Source organism: Rattus rattus, chromosome 18 (genome assembly GCF_011064425.1).
Source record: "Rattus rattus isolate New Zealand chromosome 18, Rrattus_CSIRO_v1, whole genome shotgun sequence".
Classification (NCBI taxonomy): Eukaryota; Metazoa; Chordata; class Mammalia; order Rodentia; family Muridae; genus Rattus; species Rattus rattus.
Window position 1 is genome coordinate 1,763,978 of NC_046171.1, and position 24,733 is coordinate 1,788,710.

Sequence of the window (24,733 nt, forward strand, 5' to 3'; positions counted from 1 at the left end):
GTCTGTCTGTGACCACGGGCACTCAAAGTGTAGGTCTGGAGTTGGGACAAGGGGGGTGGACTTTCCCCAGGACAGAGAGGATTGCGAGATGTGGGTGGGGGGGGCGTAAAAGAGGGAAGACAGAGCAGCAGCATTAAGTCTGTTGGACCCATGAGTAGCTCTGAGAAGGCGAGCATAGACCCAGAGATCGCTAGGATATTGAGATCGACTCCAGGGCTCAGAGTTCAGACAGCCGGGCACGTGGCTCACCGGATCTGGGATTCCACGCAGACCATGAGGCTGGAGGACTCCACCGGATCTCTGAGGGTCTTATAGCCCAGGATTTAGGTGGGGCGTTTAGACAGCAGCTTTTAGGAGTGCCACCCATGATCAGCGCCCTAGGCTAATGGTTTGGAACAGCATGGAGTGAATTAACCACAAGGAGGAATGTATCCCAGATGAGATGGCTTGGTACTAACCCCGGGTGTGCAGAGGGAATGGGCGCCCTGTGCTGCACCAGCACAGAGGAGCCGGTAGGGGTCAGTACGGAAAAGCGCTTTTCCCAGAGGGGCGTGGCCCGAGTGGGGCCCCGCCTCCAGCTCGCCCCTAACGGAGCCGGACTTGAGATCTCTTAGTTCGCTGAGGTCCAGGCACTACGCCTGCGCGGAAGAACCGGCGAGCGGATCCTGAGCCAGTGCCCTGGACAGCCGGAGCCCGTAACACCAACTGTGTCCCCAGCACCCACGGCCAGCCCGGCATGGAGGGCGAGTGCCGGGTGCTCTCTATTCAGAGCCATGTAGTCCGTGGCTACGTGGGCAACCGGGTGGCCATGTTCCCTCTGCAGGTACATGCTCCGCTCCGCCACTTATATAACCCAGGCGGGCTGCTAGTGTACAGGGCGGCGGGTTCGTGGCGTGGCCTCCCCGACCGATGACCTTGGTCCCCCTGAGGTCAGCCTGGGGTTCCCATCGGGAGCTGGGCGTGCTGCGGACAGAGCCTGGCGCACGCAGGCTGGGGGTGTGGAGTACTCTGAAGAGCCTACTACTACAGCAGGGTAGTGCATGTGGCCCGATGGCCCCAACCCGGCTGCTGCTTCCGGCTGCCTGGCTAGCAGTGGGCTGGGGCAAACCCAAGTGATGAAATGCTGAGCTGGGAGGATCCTTCCCTGCGGGGGCGCGGACAGCCTCTTGGTAGACATACTGGCAAGTGATTGCTCGCTCCCTGCTGAAATTCAGATTCTGTTTCTGCCCACCCCGTGAGTCTGGACAGGGGGAGGCTGAGTAAGGTCGCAGACTGGTTGGTGCCCAGGAGGCTGAGGCACACTACGGGTCTGATCACTCCTGGGGTGGCTTGTCATCTCTAGGATGGGTCTGGAATCCCAGCCCTACACCTCCAGCACCTTTGCTTCTATTCCGAAGAGATCGCACAATTTGCTGAGTTTGGAAGCAACCTGTTAGAAAAACTGTAGCCTTGTCATCTTCCCAGAGCTTCTCCTGTGACGTGTGTAACGAATGAGGCTGTCTCTGATCATTTCTGTCGATGGTGCTTCCTGCTTGTGACTGGTCACCCTTGGTGGGAACCAGGGTGCAGTGGACATTAGAATGGGGGCCAGAGGTAATGTCAGGCTAACTGGTGGCACTTCCTTGCCTGGCCGGTTCAGCAGGAAGATTGGGCTGGCATGGCCAGCCAGGCAGTAGCCTCCTGCAATGTACCTTTGTGACGAGTCACTGAACAAGGTGGCAAGTCCCCACTCCCCTTCTGCTCATGTCCAGCCACTATACTGACTCCTGGGAGATGTTAGGATGGGGTAGCTGGTTACCGTGGACCTGCAGGAAGGACCTGGAAGGAAGACAGGTGACCAGAAGGGCATCTAAAGACAATCGAGGGCTGTCCTGAATCAGGCATGCTTGCCGGGCAAAATAGAGGAATTGATTGTTACTGTACAGCATAGGAGATCAAAGTCCATAGGCAAGGGCAGCCGCTGAGTGTTTGAGTCCCTATCGGTGGATAAGCAATGCTTCACCCACACTGTCTAGTATACCCATTCTTGTTTTACCCAGAATGCACTGGTCTGGTGCTTCTGGATATTTTTTTTTTGTTTGTTTGTTTTTCTTTTTTTCGGAGCTGAGGACCGAACCCAGGGCCTTGCGCTTGCTAGGCAAGCGCTCTACCGCTGAGCTAAACCCCCAACCCTGGATATTTTTTTTTTTTTTTTAGAGATTTATTTACTATATATAAGTACACTGTCGCTGTCTTCAGACACACCAGAAGAGGGCATCAGATCCCATTACAGATGGTTGTGAGCCACCATGTGGTTGCTGGGATTTGAACTCAGGACCTCCGGAAGAGCAGTCAGTGCTCTAACCACTGAGCCATCTCTCCAGCCCCTGGTGGTTCTGTTCTTAACCACTAACTTAGGGGGCCAGGGTTGGGTAGCAAGGTCACTGAAGTAAGACTGTACTAAGGAGCAAAGGGGCAGAGTCCCTGAAGCAGGACATCCAGGGAAGGCGGGGCCAGGCTGAGCTTCACAAAGTCCCCTCACGTCGGGCAGAGGTGTGCAGGCCTCTGAGGCCCCTTGCTTGCCTCTTCCACTTGCTAGTGTTCTTCCTTCACTCTTCCTTCACTGTCCCTGGGTCCCCTGGTCTTCTGTCCTCTAGACTGTACGAAGGATTCAGTGTTCTTCTTATTCAGGCTGAAGATATGAGGTTCCAACTGCTCAAGGGAGGGGGCTCCTCTTAGCTTCTGTCCTGAGAGGTGCTTAAGGACCTGGGGACTTCATCGTGGTCCATGTGGACTCTTTGCTGCTCACCACACCTCTATGCAGCCCTGGGTAGGGAGAAGCATTTCAGATGGTTGTGAGCCACCATGTGGTTGCTGGGAATTGAACTCAGGACCTCTGGAAGAGCAGACAGTGCTCTAACCACTGAGCCATCTCTCCAGCCCCACCAGGGCCTGACTTGTGTTTGTGAGTGAGGAGCTCCCTCTAGCTTCTGCCACGGGTCACAGACTCTCAGCCCTGCCTCTCCAGTGCTCCCTGAAAAGTGTCCCTGGTTCAACCCTTCCAGTCTCCCACAGGCAGGGGATAAACAACCCCTCTAAGGAGGCAGCAGAACCTTGCCCCTGTGTTCACTTCTGCTTCTGGCCCCAGGCCAGCCTATAGTGGACAAGGGTTTCACATGGCCAGAGCCACAGGAGGTAGCTACCAGATGGAATAGTTTATGGTTTGCAGAGCAGGAAATGGGTAAAGGGACAGTGGGGACAGGCTCCTGGTCTCCTGCCCTAACTCTTTCTCCCTCAGCTGTGCCTTAAGAGAGTGCCTGGGAAGAGAGGACTTCCTGCTCTTTGGGTTCTAGCCTGTAGGGTAGGCAGGGGAGGGAAGGAGGGTGAAATCAAGTGTATCGTGTTGCCTGTTCCCACCACCTCATCTTGCTTCCTAGTTTCCTGTCGTTCTGAGGAATGAACTTGGACCACGTGCGTGTGTGCTTAATTTTCGTCTGTTTGTTTTTGTTGTTGTTTTGTTTGTTTGTTTTTCTTTCCCCAGAGATGGGTTTCTGTGTGTAGCTCTGGCTGAACTAGCTCTGTAGACCAGGCTGGATCTGGCCTGGATCTCACGGAAGCCTGCCTGGCTCTGCTTCCCAAGTGCTGGGATCAAAAAGTTGTGTGTCACCCCCCCCCAGGCCGTGTAGCTCTTCCACTGAAGAGCTATGTCCCAAGATCCCATACCCCATTTATTGAAACAAGGCCTAATTATTATGTAGGCCTGGTTGGCATCAAATTCAAAGATCATTTGCCTCTGCCTCCAGTGCTCCGTGGGGATTAAAGGGTTGAAAGGGATAAAGGATTTAAGATACCACCATGCTTGGCTTCCTTGTATTACATTAATTTTTGTTTGTCTGAAACAGGGTTTCTCTGTGTAGCCCTGACTACCTTGGAACCCGTCCTGTAGACCAGACTGGCTTCAAACTCACAGAGATCCACCTGCCTCTGCCTACCACAGGCTGGGATTAAAGGCCTGTGCCACCACGCCTGGCCCCAATCCCCTTTTTAAATGGTGCTGGGGCCCCTAGGGCCTTTCTCACACATACAGAGTAAGTACCGTACAGCCGTAGTTCTCAAACCTTCCTAACTCCACGACTCTTCAATACAGTTCTTCATGCTGCAGGGCCCTCCAAACCATGAACTTATTCTGTTGCTACTTCATAACTGCAATGTTGCTGTGGTCACGAATTATAATGTAAATACCCGGCTTGTAAGATATCTGATGGGTAAACCCCTGGGGGTCGCGACCCACAGGTTGAGAACCCCTCCTCTACAGCCAAATTGTACCTCCAACCTACTTCCCACTGCAAGAAGCAAGAGGGAAGTGTGACTATCTAAAGGTGTGTGTGTGTGTGTGTGTGTGTGTGTGTGTGTGTGTGTGTGTACATGTGAGCACACACATCAGTATGTACTGTGGGCTTCCCGAGCCTCATGTATGTGCCTCCAGAGCTTTCTTGGCACAATGAGTCACCAGCCCTTGTTGTATAGGGGCGGGGGTCCTGTCTCTATTCCATCTGCCTTCGGAGAAGGCTGGACCCTACCTTCAGAGCAATCTGAAAACAGCCAAGTTTAGGGACTAGTGAAAGGCTGCAAACTTGGTGATGTCAAGATGCCCCGTTGTATAGGGAAGGAAGCAGCAGGGACTAAGGTCCCCAAGCTCTGCCTAAAGCTGTGGCTTCCAGTGTTGGGCGGAGTGGTTGCCGGTCCTGTGTGATCTACTGGTGAGCCTATGGACTAGCTAACCTTGCATAGGGCCATCAGTGCAGCATGGACATTAAGTGTTAACTTACCGTGGGGGCTGGAGAGATGGCTCAGTGGTTAGAGCACCGGCTGCTCTTCCAGAGGTCCTGAGTTCAAGTCCCAGCAACCACATGGTGGCTCACAACCATCGGTAACGATATCTGGTGACCTCTTCTGGCAATGCCGGTGTACAAGCAGACAGAATGCTGTACTTATGATAAATTAACTTACCAAATACTCGGCTTCGGAAGAATGATCTGGGACTTCAACTCCAATCAGAGACATAGGCTCTGAGGCAGGAAGGCAAGACCATAAGACCCTCTGAAAGGCACTGTAAGGAGACAGCTCTGTTTGGGGTCTGCAGAAAGCAGGTGGAACCTAGAAATGCTTTAGAAACGTTTGTGAGAAATTTCTATGAGAATGGCCTTAGTTCTTGCTTCCGTGAGTCTGCACAGGGGTTTCTGGCATGAACTTGATCTCATCCCCTCCTGCGGTCGGCTGGGTCCATGCCTGTGTGTGTGTTACTGTATGGTTGTGGGCATGTATGGGGACGTGTGTTGTGGGGCATGCATGCGTGTGTGTAAGACCCTGGATTTGGATAAAGCGGCTGTGTCTGAAAAGGAAAGACATGTTCACAGGGCCCTGAGCTTCAATAACATGGGACCTGCTGCTATAACACCTCTGGATATACACTGATACAACTTTTGTTCCTGCCACCCCATCACAGCACACATCACTCCTAGAGAGGAGGGGCGTACAGGCCGGGGGCGGGGTCTGAGGGTTGCATGAAGGATAGGGGGAGGAGCCTGGTCTGGCTGCCCTGGGCAGCAGGAAGCAGGAAAGACAAGCTTCCCTTGTTGTGTTTTGACTTTCACTTTTCTGGGTGTTTCTTGCACTCCTCTGGGGGCGTTGGTGGCCCCTGACAGTCCCACTCAGAGGTCTGGAGGAGGACTAAGTGGGGTTTCCACAAGAGAAAGGAAATGGAGGTGTTGACAAAGGGCCAACAGTGAAACTTTGGTGGCTACTGATGTGACAACTCCCAGAGAAGCCACCCTGTTCCCTTCCAGCAGTAACAGCATCACATGCTGACAAGGTCGGCCTAAGGATACCACAGTGAGCTCAGCACAGCCCCCTGCCCTTAGGGCTTCACTGTGCAGCTCAACACAGGCAGACCTGAGCACAGGGTGCCTGGCTATACCTGACTAGCACTGTAATCCTTGCAGTGAGTGCTGGGGAGCCAGGCTGGGGGTGGATGCAGGACCTGGAGTGTGAGTGGTGTAGGACAGGAGATGCTGTGTGTGATGCAAGCTATCCTGTCCCGGGTGTGGTTTGGCTGAATGGGAAGGCTGATCAGAGACCAGTGGTGGGAGACCAAAAGGAATGTGTGAACTTTGACTGTTAGAATGCTCAGGGTGATAACAGTCACAAGATGCTTGCCCAGCCTGCTTGCCGATTCCCGTCTGTGAAAGAGGTTTAAGCCTCACATCAGCCTGGGACTGGGTGTCTGGGGCTGGAAACACCTGTGAGGCTCGGTCTGCCCCCCTCCTCCCTGTCTCTAGATGCTTGTGGAAGAACCACACTGGAATATTCCAGAGCTCACCGGGCTCCTGCTGTGTTGAGCAGCTCTGCCTCCCTTGGAAGAGATTAGCTGAGCCATTGTTGTAAATGAGCCATGTCTGGCTGTGAGGCTTCAGGCTGCCTGAGCCTCTTTGCTGGAGGCTTAGTGATGCAGTAGTGGAGGCGAGCAAGGGGCTCCTGCGATGTGCGCAACCTGGCCACGAGAGCCACCCCAGCACAACATACGTCACTGCTGGGAACGGGGAGGGGGCGCGGTGGGCGGGGCGGGGGCGGGATCTGAGCGTTTATGAGGGATGGGGGAGGAGCCTCGTCTGGCTGCCTTGGACAGCAGGAAGCAGGAAAGGCAAGCTTCCCGTACTGTTTTTCGACTTTAACTTTTCTGGATGCCTCTTGCACTCCTCTGGGGGGGGGGGGAATCCCAGCAGTGGTAGGGTGGAAGGATAAGGCAGTGGTGGGGTGCTTTACCCCAGGAGACAGCCCGAGGCTTTTCTACAGATGGTGCTGTCCAGTTTGCCCAACCCGAGTCTCATTCATAGGCAGGTCAGGAAGCCCTGCCTTCAGCTGCCACACTGAACTGAGAGGCAAACCCCAGACACAGTCTCTAACTAGACGAAAGGTCACCAATTAGAATAGACAGGCCACTGAAACCCAGGACTCCAGCACTGGAACTGTGGGAAAGCATCTGAATGCTATACTAACTGCAGGGCCCCCACAGCGTGGCCTCTTCCTTTAAAATAAAAGGCTTTTACACTCAGTGATAGCTATAGGTAGACTCTGAGGTCCGCAACTTTAATTGGTTGGTTTAGCAAGCTGCTCTGTGCGCTCGGGATGAACACCTCACCACACGGAGCCTCGGTCTCTGCCCAGTGCCTCAGGAGGCTCATTGGTCCCATCTGGAGGACTCCAAAAGAGCTAAGAGAGGCCGTTCAGAGCAGCAAGCTGATCAAATGTGTTTGCTCTTGGGGAGCTCAGCCCTGACCTGAGACCTTCTTTCTCTGGTTGACAGGGAAGGAGAAAGAGTTTGCTGGCTGGTGTGGTAGAGGCTGGTTAAGTTGACCTGCCCAGCTGGGTCTGGGTCCTACACCCTCAGGGGTGGTGGTTTGGAAACTAACACGGCCCTGTTCCCTAATCTGGACAGAGAGGTGTTTGCAGGGGCTTTCTTTGACCACCAGTGAGTCCTCAGGGGTGCTCCATGAATCCTTCAGTGCATGCAAGCAACGGGGAGGGGTGTCTCCACCCTGGCCTTTTGGGCAATTTCCCTGAGTAACTGAATAAATGACCCATGGTCAAGCATGTGTGGCCCTGAAGTGCAAACATCTGGCTGGCTTGGGCAGAGCCTTCTGTTCCCACCCTGTGGCCCTCCTGCCACCTGGCCGGTCTCTCTCCTCTGTTACCCTCCTCAAGTTGGGACTCTAGCTGTGGAGGGGACCCCAGCTCTGGTTTCTAGGGGTCACAGACAGGCACTGTCACACTCTTCTGCTTGTCCTGCAGGTTTTGGGATTTGAGGTTGATGCCGTGAACTCTGTGCAGTTTTCAAACCACGCAGGTAGGATTTCAAGATGGTTGTCCTGGTGGACCTGAGGGTGGCCTGTAACCTGGCCCTGGGGGAGTAGCTGCCACTCCTTGAGGTGGGGAGGGGGATGGATTCCAGAAGGGTCACTCTGTACAGGGTGGACCCTCACACTGCTGATTTGCACACCCACTGTTCTGGAGCTGCCAGGTGGGAGAAAAAAAACCTCTCTCTTCCTCAGTTTCCCCCTCTGCTAAGCTGGCATTCATGCCACCTGCTGTGGTAGGGGAGCTGAACAGGTAAGTCCCAGCGAGGGTCCCTGTGTCCCTCCTGTGGTCTGCTGGTGGCCCGCCTGCTTGTGTCCACTATGGCACTACCTTGTGCATGGGAGAGCTCCATGTAGCTCAGTACCAGCACCAGGGGAGGAGCGTGTGTGTGTGTGTGTGTGTGTGTGTGTGTGTGTGTGTGTGTGTGTCTTGTTCTGGTCACCCAAAGACAGCACTGCTTATTGCTAAAGGGAACTGTCCTTGGAAGCCCCTTGAATTGTTTGAGGCAAGAGTGTGCTCCCCACAGCCCTGACCTGTGGCCTCTGGAGTCCATGGTGACTGTAGCTCTCCTTGTTCTCTGTGCTGGCAAGAGAACAAAGCCACTTGGGTGTTTCAGAGTGCCTGTCCTGACAGTGTTCTGAACACAAAGGGGACATTAGGAGCTCAGAGTGTTCCAGAGCAGCCCAGCTGGTCACCAGCAGGAGGTAAAGGTTCAGAGGATTTTTTACACATTTCTGAGTACAATGGGTTTTAAACGGGAAGGGAAGGTAGGAGCGGACAGTGGGCCTCCATGTTGGAGGCCGCTCAGTACCAGTGCCCATGCCTTTGAAGTCCCAGATGGCCCAGGGCCACCAGTGAACTGCATGGCCCCCCCTTGACTCTCACTGCTGCTTTGAGCACTGTTATGTGTATTTAAATGAGATGGCTCGGAGGTTGAACAGTAGGGCTGAGTTCAGTTCTGAGGAGCGTGCTGTGTGGGATCTCCATCCTTCTGGGTGGGATCACTGCCATGCAGAGGGGGATCACGGTGAGCTGTGCTCCATCTGGTGCTCCATAGGCACTGAAAACACCTGGGTCCCTTAGGGGCTGTGTGTGTACCTGGAAGGCTGGAGATGCTGAAGGGACACATGGCTACATTGGTGAAATTCAGAGTTCAGTGGTTGGCCTCACCTGGCATCTGTATTTCTGTATAGTGGGTACCCAGGGTCCTGCATCTCAAGAAGGGTCCCAGAGGCCTGGGGTCCTGGCCACTGCAGGCAGAAGGGCAGGTCGTATGTCTGGGCCAAACCTGTTCATGCTTGTCTCTTGCTAGGATTTGACCCATGAGTTGTTTTGACAGGGATTTAATTTGTTTATGGGAGAGCCAGACAGAAAGAGTGGGAGGGGACAGGGTGGGCCCTTACCTGCTAGGGGTGTCAGGTGACAGTGACCCAGCAAGTTGGCTTAGGTGGTGAGAAACACACAGAGGAGACTGAGCTCAGGGGTAGGGATTGGGCGGGCTGTCCTGAGATGCCCCGTTGAATAGAGTAATAAACAGCTGTGTGGCCTACGTGTTCCTATCCACGTCCCATCTTCTGGGACACCGAGTCTCTCCTGCCCTGGACTGAGTTGATAGAAACCAGGCTTGGGAAGATGGAGACCAGTGTTCAGCCCCCCTGAGTAGGAACAGGGTGGCTTTGGGTATTGGGATCCCTCTGAGGTACTGAGCCCAGAGCATCCATCTAGGGCTAAGGCCAGCCCTCAGAAGACCAGCTCACTGGCTTTCCTCAAGGAGGGGAGGTGGCTGTTGTCAGCTGAGATGGCCACCAGGGAAGCCTGGGCTCCCCCATCCACACTTAGCACGTTTTCTTCCTGCAGGCTATGCCCACTGGAAGGGCCAGGTGCTGACGTCCCAGGAGCTGCATGTGCTGTACGAAGGTCTCAAGGCGAACAATGTCAACAAGTATGACTACGTGCTCACTGGTGAGTGTCCCCGGACCCCGGGGAAGGGTCCCCATCCTGTGGTGACAGGGATAGACCCGCTTCACCTCCCTGGGCTCTTACCTGGTTCCAGCCTTCCTTCTGGAAGGTAGTGGTGTGCCTTAGGCACCAACACATCTGAGTGGCATTCTGGGAGAGAGGAGGGAGGGTATTGGAGTGCTGCCAGGTTGATTGATTGACAGTGAAGTGCTTCTTCCTAGAGCGTGTTCACCTGTCAGGTTTCTGGTTATATTTTCTATGTATTGAGTCTGTGTATTTATTCCGGGGGTGGGGGTGGGTGGGGTGTGGAGGAGCACGTATGTGTGCAGTTGTGTCTTACTTAGGGTTTTAGTTCTGTAAACAGACACCAAAGTCAACATTTAATTGGGGCTGCCTTATAGGTCCAGAGGTTCAGTCCATTATCATCAAGGCAGGAGCCTGGCAGCATACAGGCAGGCAGGGTGCAGGAGGAGCTGAGAGTTCTACGTCTTCATCTGAAGTCTGCTAGCAGAATACTGGTTTCCTTGTGGCTAGGAGGAAGGTCCACACCCACAGTGACACACTTCCTCCCACGAGGCCACACCTACTCCAAGTAGGCCACACCCCCTCACAGTGCCAATCCCCGGGCCAAGCGTATTCAAACCACCACAGTGGTGTCCACACAACTGCACACACACAGTACCACAGCATGGGTATGGAGGTCAGAGTACAACATGCGGGTGTTGGTTCTTTCAACTGTGTGTGTCCCAGGGATTGCATTTAGATTTTCAAACTTCTCAGCAAGCATCGTTATTCCACTGGTTGCATTTTAGTTTCCTGTGTCAGGTTAAGAGGACTATGTTTTGGTTGGGTGTGGTGGTACACACATAAAGTACCAACCCTTAGACAAGTGAGGCTCTGTGAGGGCTAGCCTAGTCTACATCGTGAGTTCTTGGTGAGCCAGGGCTTCATGGTAAGAACCTGCATCTAAAAATAAATAATCAAATAAAAGTTTATTCATATATATATATATATGTGTGTGTATATATATATATGTGTGTATATATATATATATATGTTTTGTGTGCATATACATATGCACCCCTAAGGAAGGCATTGCATCCCCTGAGAATATAGTTATATATAGTTATAAACAGTCATGAGCTGCCATGTAGGTGTTGGGAACTGAACTCAGGACCTCTGGAAGAGCAGTCAGGGCTCCTAACCACTGAGCCATCTCTCCATCCCCTACATAAACAAAGTTTTAGAGACACAGGAGCTGATGAGATGGCTCAGTGGTGAAGAGTACTTATCACTCTGGCAGAGGACCCAGGGTAAGTTCACAGCACACACAGGATACCTCAAAATCATGTTGAACTCCAGCTCCAGGAGCTCTGACATCATCTCCTGACTTCTGAGGGCTCCTGCCCACACGTGGTGCACAGACGTACACTCAGGCACATGCGCCCATGTAGGATAGTGTTGTTATGCAGGTAAAGGCAGGTACAAGATAGAATGAGGACTGTCATTGGACGAGAAGGAAGGATGGGAAGGAGGAAAGTTTTAAAGAGGAGGAGGAGGAGACTGGGGCAAGAGGGAGAAGCCGCAGAGAGAACATGGAGGCTGATGTTGATTCCTCTCTGCACATCTACAGGTTGTGATGAATATTCTTAAGGGATGGGTGTGTACAGGGCTTTGTATGTCTAGGTGGGCAATTATATCTTATTAATTGGATCAGAGGTCATTGTGTTGTGTGTTTTTATATGTGGCGATTTAATTGAGTTCAAGAGAGTGTGTGGTGGCTGGAGACACTGGCCCGCCCCAGAATTGGGATGTGTATGTCTGGCATGGTGGCAACCTGCCTTGGGAACTGGATGGGTAGAGAGATCGTTGCCAGGCTCAGAGAGAAGCCATCAGCAGTGTGATATGGGTTGGAGCAGAGTGGGTGAGAGGCTTAAATGACTGAGACGAAAACATCTAACAGATGTCATGGGGCACTACGGTGCTGGATCCAGTGTGGGATAAAGGAAATCATATTTTAATTTTATAGCAGCATACCCAAAACAAATATTTTTTAGAGTGGGGGTATGATATGTCTTGAAAATTCAGGTACTTACCAATTATCTCTCCTCCCATCAAAACTCCTCATCTACTTCTGGAATCTTCTTGTCTTGCTGTCCTTTATGAGATTTCTGTTTTCCCGGACAACGGCATCTAACCTGTGTCCACACTGACACATGCTTGATTTGTTGGTGCTTGTGAAGGCAGATGGTCTGGTGGTCAGTGTGCCCTGTTTTAAGTGGATAAACCTGGCTTTTTCCCTCCCAAGGTTATACAAGAGACAAGTCCTTCCTGACCATGGTGGTGGACATCGTGAAGGAGCTGAAGCAACAGAACTCCAAGCTCATGCACGGTGAGAGCTGAGCCATGTTGCCCTTCCCCACAGTGTGCCCCAGACTGCTCTTACCCTCAGGGAAGGGATGGTTCATCCTCCTCTCTTTTGGCCATAGCCTCTAAGGAGGAGCGAGTACAGGCCCGGCAGAGGAATTAGGTCACCCAACGGTCCTTAGGAAGGAAGAATTAAAGCAAGTGGTAGTGCCGTCCTCCTTTAATCCCAGCACTTGGGAGACAGAGGCTAGCCTGGTCTACAGAGTGATTTCTAGGACAACCAAGGCTTCACAGAGAAACCTTGCCTCAGGGGGAAAAGGGAGGAATATGAATATATGAAGGCCTGGGGTACCCAAGATATGGAAGGTCTGATCTTAAAGGGGATATAGGTTGGGTTGACACCCCAGCCAGGGTAAACTATGTGGGGGGCGGTGCTGACTAAGTGGGTACATCATGTCTAGTTTGTCTGCATAGCCTGGGGTCACTACTCTGGTTACCAGGCATCAGTGGGTCCATGTGCCACATGGAGCAGAGACAGTGTTACCAGACTCATAGTCCAAGGCTGGACCCTGAGTACCAGTCTCCCAGATGTGCACAGTGGACCTGCCCCTGAGGGCCAATAGCCCATTGCTCTGTCCATGCAGTTGGACCAAGGCCCAAAGGCAATGTGCTTGAACCTGGGACAATGCTGTGAGACTCAGCCAGGTCAGCGGGAGGGCACGATGCCAGTCCAGGTGACCTGAGGTAATGTGTTCTTGAGACAAAGGAGTGAACAATGGAGAATTAACTGTGAAATTACCCCCAAGGACCTAATTGTCTTGGCAGACAGTGCAAGTTTCTAGGTTACACATTGTTCTTGTGTAACCTGTGCACTAGTATTTTTTAAGTGACTAGGGATGGGGCTCAGTTGGTAAAGTGTTTGCCCAGCATACATGAAGCCCCAGGCTCGGTCCCCAGGACCACAGACACTGCATGTGGAGGACCATGCCTGTAATCTCAGTTCTCAGAGGGTCAGAAGTTCAGGGTCATCCCAGCAACATAGTGAGTTCAAAGCCAGCCAGGGCAACATAGGAATGTGTCATCCGACCAGAGTACACACTTCTCTTGCAGACATCCAGAGTTCAGTTCCAAGTACCCACACTGGTGGCTCACAGCTGCCCGTAAATCCCGTGGCAGGTGATCTCATGCTCTTCTCTGACCTGCTGGGCATCTGCACACGGGCTGTGTGTACATGCACGCCCGTACAGATGGACATACATGCAGACACACACTCGTACACACCAAATAAGCTGCACCATCTGGAATAGTGTAATAAACACACACAAAGGCAGCAACAAAATAGAGGCAGCAAGTGTTGGGAGGATGTGGGGAGCTCGAAGCCCTGCACTGCTGATGCGAATGTGAGGTAGGCCAGTCACTATGGAAACCTGCCTGTCAGTCAGGAGAAAAAGGTGGTTGTGGAGCTGGGCACGGTGTGCGCATGCCCGCATTCTCAGTTACGTGGGAGGTTGAGGCAGGAAGACTGTGGGTCTAAGGCTATCCTGGGCTACGCACTGAGACCCTGTCTCAAAAAGCAAAATGAAGAAAGCTGTGTATGTCTGCCATGGGGAGCCCTGGCAGCTGCTGACCAGATGTTCTGTCCCCCGCAGTGTGTGACCCTGTGATGGGCGACAAGAGGAACGGAGAAGGCTCCATGGTGAGTGGACTCAAAACCGATGTCAATGTGGTCTGTCATCTGCTTTGAGCCAAGTGAGGGTCCCCTTCCCAGGTAAACCAGTGTGGTCACCCTACAGGCAGGTGTGTACGATCTGTGCCTGCATAGCCTGTCCTCATGTCCCATGGTAGCCATAGATGGCCTGTGGACAAGCTGTTTAGTAAACCTCCAGGTGTGGACACCGAAGGGAATATCCTACGAGTTTCTCCTGTTGTAGATGTTTTCCCCTGAAAACTTAATTGCAGACTCTAGCAGGGGAAAAGGCTAGCCATTTACCCTTAACCGCAGGACCGTACTCCTCTGTCCAGGAAAGACATCCTTCTGTGCAAATTTCTGAGGGATGTATATGCACATGACACCTAGTCAGCCATATCGGCCTATCCACAGGGTAGATCATGGGGTGACAGCTGTCACAGCCAGGTCACCTTCTCATGCAAAGTTTTGTTTTTTTTTTAAAAAAAGATTTACTTATTTTATTTATATGAGTACCTTGTAGCCGTCAGACACAACCAAAGCGGGCATTGGATCCCATTCCAGATGGTTGTAAGCCACCATGTGGTTGGTGGGATTTGAACTCAGGACCTCTGGAAGAGCAGTCAGTGCTCTTAACCGCTGAGCCATCTCTCCAGCCCCTCCTGCAACGTTTTTTTTTTTCTTCTGTCCCTTTCCCCTTAACCATTTAAAAACGGTCACTCTGAGCTCACAAGCTGCTCCAAACCAGGAATCAGGAGCGTCAGAATCAGTGAACAAACCGAGTTCTGTGACTCCATAGAAACGGCTCTGTAGATGGAAGCAGAGGCCTCGAGCCTCGAGCTTCAAACCCAGTGTCTTCACCCGCAGACTACCCTGGCATTGCCTCCTTTGTTGGCCTATGACTGTCTGAACACTTGATTGATTTCCCTAGCACGACAGGCAACATGCAGGATACCCCTGCCCAGCCCCTGGACAGGTATCCTTTCCGCTCTGCTCTGTCAGTGGCACGACTCTGTGTCCCCTTGGCTCAGCGGCCACCTTTTTCTGTTTTCCTCACTGCCGATCTCCTGGAAGGTTCCCTGCACCAGAAGCCAACTTGTCTTCCCTACCCGATACTGCATGCTGTAGGGTCCCTAAAGAGCTTGGTGTCACTGTGAGGTGTCCCCGTTTTGATTAAATAACGTTTTCCCAGAGTACCTAGATTCACGATACTGCTAGTTTGTGAGAAGCCCCGGATTAGACCCCAAGTACAAAACCAAACAAAACTTAGCATCTGAGCCACAGGGCTTCTGCTTCTCACACACTAGCCGAGTAAATGCCTTGTCGCCGAGGTGAGTGCCAGCCACCAAACGCGGTCCTCTGAGAGCCTTTCGTGATTCCCTGATCGGACCTGAGTCTAGGGCTTGCCCCGTGCAGGTGGCCCCATTTATCATTCGCTCTTCTCCAGTTGGTGCCAGACAGTGAGAGTCCATCTGGGTAGAACCTTAGCCCTCCAGGGAAATCCCTCAGCAAATGGAAGCAACACAGCATCTCGCCACCCTGGGCCACACGCCAGTGCTGCAAAGCATCATGGGAGTATGATGCTTTCTGTGACATGTGGGACGTGGATGTCAGGAACCAGACAGCGGACATCTGTAATTCTAGTTACTCGTAGGGCTGAGGCAGGAAGAGTGCAAGTTTGAGGCCAGCCCGATTCCAAGTTTTTTTTTTGTTTTTGTTTTTGTTTTTTGTTTTTTTTTGGTTCTTTTTTTTTCGGAGCTGGGGACCGAACCCAGGGCCTTGCGCTTCCTAGGCAAGCGCTCTACCACTGAGCTAAATCCCCAACCCCCGAATCCAAGTTTTTATGAAGGAGCTTGGAGGTATAGACCATGCTTGCCCAGCAGGCACAAGCACAGGGGTCATTCCCAGCATGGAGGTGGTAAGAAAAACAAAAGTTAAAGACAGCTCTGAGCTTGCCTGGTGCGTCATGCCTGTAAGCCCAGGACTTGGAAGGGAACAGGATTGCTGTGAGTTCTAGGCCAGCATGGGCTACGGAGTAAGAACTCATATATGGGTGGGGGGGCGAAAAATACTGTTCAGTGGAATTCTTCATGGATAACTTAAATCAACAATGAGAGGACCAGGACTTGGTTGGCTCATAGGTATGTCATACATGGAGATGAGACACCCCAAGACTCAGGCCACCAGAGCCAGGTGGGCCCCCGTCCCATCTGGCATGGCCTGAGGGCCTGGTGTCGCCTAAGTCATCCTATGTGGTCCTGTGTCTTAGCCCCCTATCTCCTTCCCTTCCTTCTTTGTTCTGGTGAGCTGAGGCCTTCCCCTCCTGCCCCAGGCCCTTCTCTTGCTTGGTGACACCCTTCTCTGTCCCTGTCACCCCCAACTCGAGTCTGCGGGTCCTCAGTTGTGTATTCCTCACGGTGGCAATGCCAGGTCTTCCTTCAGGATTTGGGCTTTGGGATGGTTCCTCCGCTGGGCTCTGTCCGTGTGAGTGAGCCTCCTCCTTTGTCTCCCGTGTTCTCCAGTACGTTCCCCAGGACCTGCTTCCCGTGTACAGGGAGAAAGTGGTACCCATGGCTGACATCATCACTCCCAACCAGTTTGAGGCTGAGTAAGTAACCACGTGGCCAGAAGGACCAGATGCCCCCGGAACCCCTGCAGAGCCCGGTGCCTGTCCTCACATGTTACCTGGCAGCCCCCCATCTGCCCCTCAGGCCCCTAGGTGGCCTTAGGAAGCCTGGCCTGCACTGTACTGATCATGTGACCCTTGCCTGTAAACCTGGACCTTCTGTGGTTCCCATTGCCTCTAGGGAATGTCGGTCACTCTTTCCCTCTGACTCTTGGTCCATGATCCTGTTGGCCCACAGTACCTCCCTGCTGGAGAGATGCTCCAAGGAGAGAGAGAGGAGGTTGGACATGGCCAGCTGAGGGCTGATGTGTTTGGGAAGCTCAGGTGGAGCTGCAGGGCACAGATCTCTCTCAGCGCTCAGAGCACAGAGCACATGGCCCTGCCTCGCTAAAGAGCCAGCTTCCAGAAAAACTGCCAGTTACCCAGACTGGCAGGGTACAGGCCTCTCTGCCCTGTGAGCAGGGTCCTGCGAGCCCTGTATTCACCCATGGGTGGGTGCTGTTAGACTGAGAAGCTGAGGGTCCCAGGCCTGAGTTCTTCCCAAGTGAGGGATGGGACCTCTTCGAGGGCTCTGTGCTGCCAGCCATTTGTGACAGGCAGGTTGTGAGCGTTGCTTGAAGGGACCCTCACAGTTCCCAGAGCTTTGGTTGCCCAATCGATGCCGTGTGGGGGGTCACTGGGTGTTGTTGGTGGCTGTTTCTCACAGTCGTCATCTGTGGGAATACAATTTGGAATCCCACCACGTATGTGAGTTCCCTTATAACTATTGGTTCTCAACCTGTGGGTCACGAGGCCTTGGGGTCGCATATCAGATATTCATGTCGTAGTTTATAACAGTATCGAAATTACAGTTCAGAAGTGGCAGTGAAGTAATTTTTTTTTTCTTTCCCGGAGCTGAGGGCCTTGTGCTTGCTAGGCAAGCGCTCTACCACTGAGCTAAATCCCCAACCCCGTGAAGTAATTTTATGGTTGAGGGTTGTACTGGCTGGTTCTGTGTGTCAACCCGACACAAGCTGGAATCATCACAGAGAAAGGAGCCTCCCATGAGGAAAGGCCTCCATGAGACCCAGCTGTAAGGCATTTTCTCAATTAGGGATTAAGGGAGGGGAGGGCCCAGCCCATTGTGGGTGGTGCCATCCCTGGGCTGGTGGTCCTGGGTTCTATAAGAAAGCAAGCTGAGCAAGCCAGGGGAAGCAAGCCAGTAAGCAACATCCCTCCATGGCCTCTGCATCAGCTCCTGCCCTGCTTGAGTTCCAGTCCTGACTTCCTTTGGTGATGAACAGCCATGTGGAAGTGTCAGCTGAGTAAACCCTTTCCTCCCCAACTTGCTTCTTGGTCATGATGTTTGTGCAGGAATAGATACCCTGACTAAGACAGGGGTCATCACACGAGGAATCGTACTAAAAGTTGGTGACAATTAGGAAGGTTGAGAACCACTGCTTATAACACATTTGACCTTCCCAACCTATCCCAGATTGTCACTGCCTCACCCAGTTCTTACGGCCAGTAGATGCCATGATGGCTGTCTGTGGAGGATGTAGGCCAGGGGTCAGGATGGCCGTATTGTATGGTCTGGCTCATTCCTCCTGTCTGTGTTCCAGGTTGCTGAGTGGCAGAAAAATCCACAGCCAGGAAGAAGCATTTGAGGTAAGAAGAGCTTCACACACATCCTAATGCCTGGGGAAGGAGACACCCACTCATCTTCAGGAAGGGATGATTATCTGAGGGACACTGAGCTCTGACATCGGGTGTGACAAACTCCCTGCCCTTGTCATTGACCGATGCCTCTGTCAGCTCTGTACTCAGTCCACCATGTGTCCCTGTCTGTGACCCGCAGCTGCCATAGCAAAGTGTTCTATCACAGCTCTGGAGCCTGAAAGTCCAAAATGCAGGAGTGGGCAGGGTGCACTCCCTCCGCGGCCCTGAGAGGTCCTTCCTCCCACCTCCCACCTCCAGCTTCTTCTGTTGTGAGTGCGCTGCATTGGCTCATGGCCTCAGCTGCCTCCTGACACAGCAGTCACCATGACAGGACAGCGCCCATCCTTCTAAGATTCTCAGCTGGGGCCTCAGCTTACAGTGTGTCTTTTCACAGATCAGCCCAGAGCAGTCAGTGTGTGTTGTGAGTGCCTACTGTGTGCTTGGGCACTGTGTGAGCTCTGGACATGATCTCATCCACAGGCCGCACTGGGACAGGCACCTGAGTCACCATCATGTCCCAACACTGTTCTGGTTATCTTCAGTTCACACCGTCTACCCAGAAACAAGCAACCACTGAGAAGCATATGGTGGCAGCTCCTCATTGGGCCTGGGAGCTACCTGTGTCCAGGGCTCTGAGCCATCTTCTAGTTTTAAGATTCATTTATGGGCTGGAGAGATGGCTCAGTGGTTAGAGCACTGACTGCTCTTCCAGAGGTCCTGAGTTCAATTCCCAGCAACCACATGGTGACTCCCAACCATCTGTAATGGGATCTGATGCCCTCTTCGGGTTTGTCTGAAGACAGCTATAATGTACTTATATAAATAAGTCCACGTATATCACGTTCCTCTGTGAGGGACCGTGGCTAAGTCCACATCTTGATCCGCTTGGTAAGCAGCCTCAAGGGTGCCCTCTGAGGATGGCCATGTAGACTGGGGCATCTGTCAGGTTTAAACTAGTTTGAGCCAGGTGTCATAGCTCACAGCACTTAATAGAAAGATGCAGCGAACTCTTTTTGAGTTCAAGACCAGCCTGGTCAACATTTCAGGTTAGGTTAGCCAGTACTATATAGTATGACCCTGTCTCAATCAATCAATCAATCAAGCAATCAATCAATACCAACAAGCCAGCTTGGAGAGAAGCTTGCTCCTCATTGGTGGATATCATTACCTTCCCAGGTCCTAAGGAGTTGGGGTGGGGACCCGAGCTTCCTCATATTCTACACTGTCCGCTCCCAATGGTCTGATTGAAGGTGGCTGAGCACAGGCTTGGCCATGGGTCTACAATGTTCGAAGTTCTCTGGAAGCCCATCAAGGGTCCTGGTCATGCCTGGCTGCTGGATCTGTGATTGCAGAGAGGACAGTGGCCTCCCACGGTCTGTCCCCCTGTCCCCTTGGGAAGCTTGACTGACAGGAAGAGCCACGGTGTGTGGCCATGCTGACACTCTCTCCCTTGCTGCTGACAGGTGATGGATGTGTTGCACCGCATGGGTCCTGACACTGTGGTCATCACCAGCTCTGACCTGCCCTCCCCAAAGGGCAGCGACTACCTGATGGCGCTGGGAAGCCAGAGGATGAGTAAGTCCCGTCCCACCTGCTCTCCCAGGCTCCTGGGCCCATTTGTTTATGGAGCCCACGGCATTCAGGCTTCAGAGGATTCTTGGGACTCACTAGGAAGATTATGCCCGGTCAACCAGGGGCTAGTTCCTCTTGCCCCTCAGGAGAGTCAGACAGACAGAAGGCAGGTTCAGGACGGGCCTCTGTGGAGCCAGCTGGGGCTGGATGGGGTATTGGGGACATGAGCAAACTCACCCATCCCCACTCACTGGATATCCATGCAGTGCCCGAATTGGCAAGTTCCCACGTCTGCTGTGCTGTGCTGACTGTTCATACATGCAGCACCTTAATTAGTCGGACAAACAGTGTTACAGTGCACGGAGCTGGGCCACAGGCTAACAGGAACCCCAAGTTCACACCCATTGGCTCCAGTGAGCATTCTGGATGCATAAGGGTGTAGGGATGTGTATCTGAATGCTTGTGTGCTGCACACATGCATGTAGACACACACAAACAGTGCATCCAGGTGGTTCCTGGCACACTGAGTGTGTAACACCATGCTGGCTTTATCTTCTAAGGGACCAGTGTTTCAGTCTCCCTTGGGACAGTGGAGGCAGTGGGGGGTGGTTGTGACAGTCCACATGAGTCCCAGAGCTACCGAAGGATGCCACACCCACTCTGTGTGACATCTGAAGGAAAGGCATTGCTGACCTTCCTGTCCCTTCAGAGAAGCGGGGACACGTTGGGTTGACAGGTTCTGATCCTTGTCCATCTGAGAAGTCCCAGACCCAGTGACCTTGCTTATGTCCTCCCCCAGGGAAGCCTGACGGCTCCACGGTGACCCAGCGCATCCGGATGGAGATGCGCAAGTTGGACGCCGTCTTCGTGGGCACCGGGGACCTCTTCGCTGCCATGCTTCTGGCGTGGACACACAAACACCCCGACAACCTCAAGGTCAGTTGTACTTGTTGCTCCTCCCCACAATTCCCTCTGCACTCCCGGTGGGGAGAGAGTGCACTGTGGTTCTCACTGTGAGAGAGAGATGCAGGTTACTGGGCATGGGCCTGCACCAAGGGTCTATGGGAGGATAAAGGTGACCCTGGGCTCAGAAGCCATTTTGTCAAGTCTGTTGCTGTGCCTCCCGTGTTTGGGAAGTGGTGACACTGAAACACCTCTGGGGCTTGGATTTGAAAGTTGCAACCCAGGGCGGTCGGGGGGTAGCTCTGGATACACGAGACCTGGGTTTTGACCCTCAGACTGTAAAAAAAAATTAAATGATAAAAATTACAATTTACACAGGAGTCAACCAACAATTCTGGGCTCAGGAAGTCTTTTGGGTGCCTCCTTGGTGACCCAGGAGTCATTTCTGTAGCTGGTCTTTGCTAGTTTGTGGGTTCTTTTTTTGCACCCCTTTTTTTTTTTTTGGTTCTTTTTTTCGGAGCTGGGGACCGAACCCAGGGCCTTGCGCTTGCTAGGCAAGCGCTCTACCACTGAGCTAAATCCCCAACCCCTTTTTTTGCACCCTTTAAGACTCTGGTTTTACCCCCATAACACTGGAGAGGAGAGAATGAAGGGTTGAGGATGGAGAGAGAGGATAAATCTAATTTCTTTCTTGTTTCTTCTTTGATCATGACCACTAAAACAAACAAACAAACAAACAATAAAACCACAAAGAACCCTGAGATCAACTACTAACCACAAACCTGCCTCTTGGGGCTCTAGCATTTTTATACCCTCTGTATACTTACCAGAATTCTGAATGTCACATAATCACAGAAAACTATCTGCAGCTGGCAAAGCCATGCCTCTACTAGAGCACGAGGCAAATCATAGTCACCCACTGCAGGCAGTCTGAAGCAGCCCATGTCCCATACCTGGAATTAAAATGAAAACATACTTATGATATCTATCTATCTATCTATCTATCTATCTATCTATCTATCTATCTATCTATCTATCTCCCCCCCCCCCTCTCGTGTGTCTCTGTGTGTGTGTGTGTGTGTGTGTGTGTGTGTGTGTGTGTGTGTGTGTGTGTGTGTGTGTGTGTGTGTGTGTGTGTGAGCACACGCACGCGCGTTGAGAAACCAAAATTCCACTGTCACCACACATTAGCCCAGTCTGGATAGTTTCCTGCTATTTTGCAATTGCAGACCTAATAGACAGTGACCTCGTGGAGAAAGGCAGTGAGGTGAGGCTGCACACTGGCCTAGTCCCTTCCCCCTCAGTCCTATCATGGAGATGGGTCTTTCTATGGTTGTCTGTATGTCCATCCCTTGTGTGGATATACCTTGTGTGCAAATAGAACCACATTGGTACTAGGGGTGCAGCTTAGCCACATCTGGAGCTGGGGTAGGGATGGAGCTGTTTCCTGGGGATCATGGTGGGGCTTCCTTGTGCAGAGTGCAGTTCAGTGTGTGACTCAGCTGGGGCAGAGGAGTTTTCTTAAGGCTGTGCCCTTGCATCTGGTATCTCATGGCTTGTGAGCAGAAAAGCTACCCACTGACCAAGCTGCAGGACCTGCCCCTTGCTCCACAAGAGCTCGCAGCCACCACATCCTCCAGTGCTGTTCAAGGCAGAGTCTCAAGGGCTGTGCTCATGGCTCAGCAGAGCCCTTGCCTTGTACACACAAGGGGAGAAGATCACCTGTCGCCTAGAGGAGGCAGTTAGATGTGGGGACCTGGAAGTGGGTCCCCTGGTCTGTCCCACCATCCTTCCTACCCTGCTCTGACCACATCTCTGACTTCTTGCCTTTATGATGGAGAGGCAGACAAGTCAAGTCCCTTGAAAACTCAAAGTCTAGAATGGTCCCTCCTTTTTCCCTGTGCTGGCTTTCTACCTCCTTCCTCCCTCAGATGTAGGCTAAACCAGGCTCACCCTGTCTAACTGGCAGCAGTGGGGGTTCCTTTGTACAGAACAACAGAGGTTTGGTGGCTCCCACTCACCCTGTGAGCCTCACTGTGGGGCTCCCAAGACAAGCCTGGGTTCTTCCAATCCATGTCAAGGAATTGGGGCCTGTCTGGGTTCAGGCAGGGTCCCCCAGGCCTCTGGCCTTGAACATTGGGTGAGCCAGAGCTCTTTCCTTTTTAGAGTCTTTAAAACTAATTAATCCCAGGAATTGTAGTTCAGCACCTGCTGTGGGCCAGGTGTGCCCAATATTGACAAATCTCAAGGTCAATGATGCCCCATCCGAGGATGCCTCTCAGTCCACAGGGAGGCGATCAATTAACGTGTGGCATCCGCTTGGCTCTTCACTGCTGTAACAAAATACCCGAGACCCTTTATAAAGAAGAAAGGTTTGTTTCGACTCATGGTTTTAGAGGTATCTGTCCATGGTGAGCTGGCCTTGTTGCTTTGAGACCAGTGGCTGTGCATCTTGTTGGGATCCAAGAAGGAAAGACCTTGCAACAGGCCCCTCCTTGGGAAGCTGTCACCCCTCCAACAGCACCCCAGGCAGAGGGCCTAGCCTCCAGCATGTGCTATGGGGGACCCTCCAGATACAGACTAATGCAGAAGCATCTCTGTGGAGGGCTGTCCTGCAGTCAGCCCAGTGGGGTCCCACCTGTGTCCAGTGTGGGTGTGAGGGACAGTGAAGCCAGCTCCCTGGTGACTGAGGGAGCTGGTACTTGAGGATGTGTTCTCTACAGAGATGCTAAACAGGTGGGTCACCTGTGTCTCTGTCCTCTCCACAGGTGGCCTGTGAGAAAACGGTGTCTGCCATGCAGCACGTCCTGCAGAGGACCATCCAGTGTGCAAAAGGTACCCGTCAGTGCTCTGCCTTCCTTGGAGGTGGCCTCTGTCTGGAGGTGGGCAAGAGGGATGGGGGAGCTCTGCCCCCTGCTGCCTGTTAGAGGGGAGGCAGCAGGGGGCAGTGTGGAGCCCCTCCTGAAGCAGGACCTCAGAACTGTGGGAGGAGGAAGGGTATCTCAGGTTCCACCCCACCTGCTCTGATCTTCCCTGTGCTCTGCAGCCGAAGCAGGAGAAGGACAGAAGCCCAGCCCGGCTCAGCTGGAGCTGAGAATGGTGCAGAGCAGGAAGGACATCGAGGACCCCGAGATCGTCGTGCAGGCCACGGTGCTGTGAGGGCCGTGCACACTCGCCCTGACACACACCGAGCCGAGGTGTCCGTCTCCATCCCCGTGAAAAGCTGTAAAGTCTGCCTTAGAGCCATGATGAAACTTGACATTGTGTTCCTCCCTGAGAGTCGGGTCTCAGACCGTCTCTGTCGTGAAAAATGTGCCAACGCGCTATTTTTTTAAAAAATGACAAAGGCGTCATCGAAATGTGTGATTCAGACCCCTGGCCCCTTCCCTAAAGGCTCTGGGCCTCCGACTGCCTCATGTTGACTCATGGGTATGTGGAAGGTAGGTGCAGGGGGGGAGCGTGCTGCCTCTGGACCCTTCTGTAGGCTACTGACTGCCATTGCCCTTGTGGATACACAATCCCTGATTGTGCAAAGACTCTGCCTGTGTTGCACTGACTCTAAAATTGGGTTAGGTCTTCACCGTTGGCATCGGGAGAATTAGGCCAAATATCTTCATCGCCATTCTGGTCTTTCCCTTGTTCCTGTATTAGTTTCTCTGTGTCTCTGCTGCTCTTCGGGTGTCCCCGAATGTCACTTCTGCAGCTGTGGGACTGTGTGGGAAGCTTTTTCACGTCCCCATGTGTGGCTACGTAAGCTCACAGGCATGTGGTGACTGTGACAGGGACCTTTTAAGGTAGCAGAACATTCCCGGGGATCTGCGAGCCGCCCAGGTGTCTGCAGGGCCTCCTGGAACTCGGGAGCAAACTCTAGGAAAGGGACCAACGTAGGGTTGAGCTGCTGAGCGCCGGGCAGCTTGGAGGTTGAGGGGAGTTTGCCACACTGGGCTCCTGTGGGCACTCACCCAGCCCTGCAGGACTGTCAGCTGGCAGTGTCCCTGCCACATGCTGCTGGGGACAGTGCATTGCTG

General features: G+C 52.8%; 1 protein-coding gene across 1 annotated transcript; it reads left to right on the forward strand.

Annotated features, from left to right (window-relative positions):
- Positions 1 to 627: 627 nt before the first annotated feature.
- On the forward strand, positions 628 to 24,327 carry LOC116887341 (pyridoxal kinase). The gene is made up of 11 exons (XM_032888934.1): positions 628 to 823; positions 7,828 to 7,882; positions 9,751 to 9,855; positions 12,161 to 12,244; positions 13,869 to 13,915; positions 16,429 to 16,514; positions 18,134 to 18,179; positions 19,694 to 19,805; positions 20,602 to 20,738; positions 23,474 to 23,540; positions 23,752 to 24,327. Exons 1-11 carry the CDS (start codon positions 737 to 739, stop codon positions 23,862 to 23,864), a joined length of 939 nt encoding a protein of 312 aa, XP_032744825.1. The 5' UTR covers positions 628 to 736; the 3' UTR covers positions 23,865 to 24,327.
- The last annotated feature ends 406 nt before the right edge of the window (positions 24,328 to 24,733 follow it).

What these genes read in the sequence shown, in the direction of transcription:
- LOC116887341 (XM_032888934.1), top strand. Translation starts at nt 737, where the DNA reads ATGGAGGGCGAGTGCCGGGTGCTCTCTATTCAGAGCCATGTAGTCCGT. An exon ending in TGGCCATGTTCCCTCTGCAG is followed by an intron (nt 824 to 7,827) that starts GTACATGCTCCG and finishes CTTGTCCTGCAG; the next exon opens with GTTTTGGGATTTGAGGTTGA. An exon ending in GGAACGGAGAAGGCTCCATG is followed by an intron (nt 13,916 to 16,428) that starts GTGAGTGGACTC and finishes CGTGTTCTCCAG; the next exon opens with TACGTTCCCCAGGACCTGCT.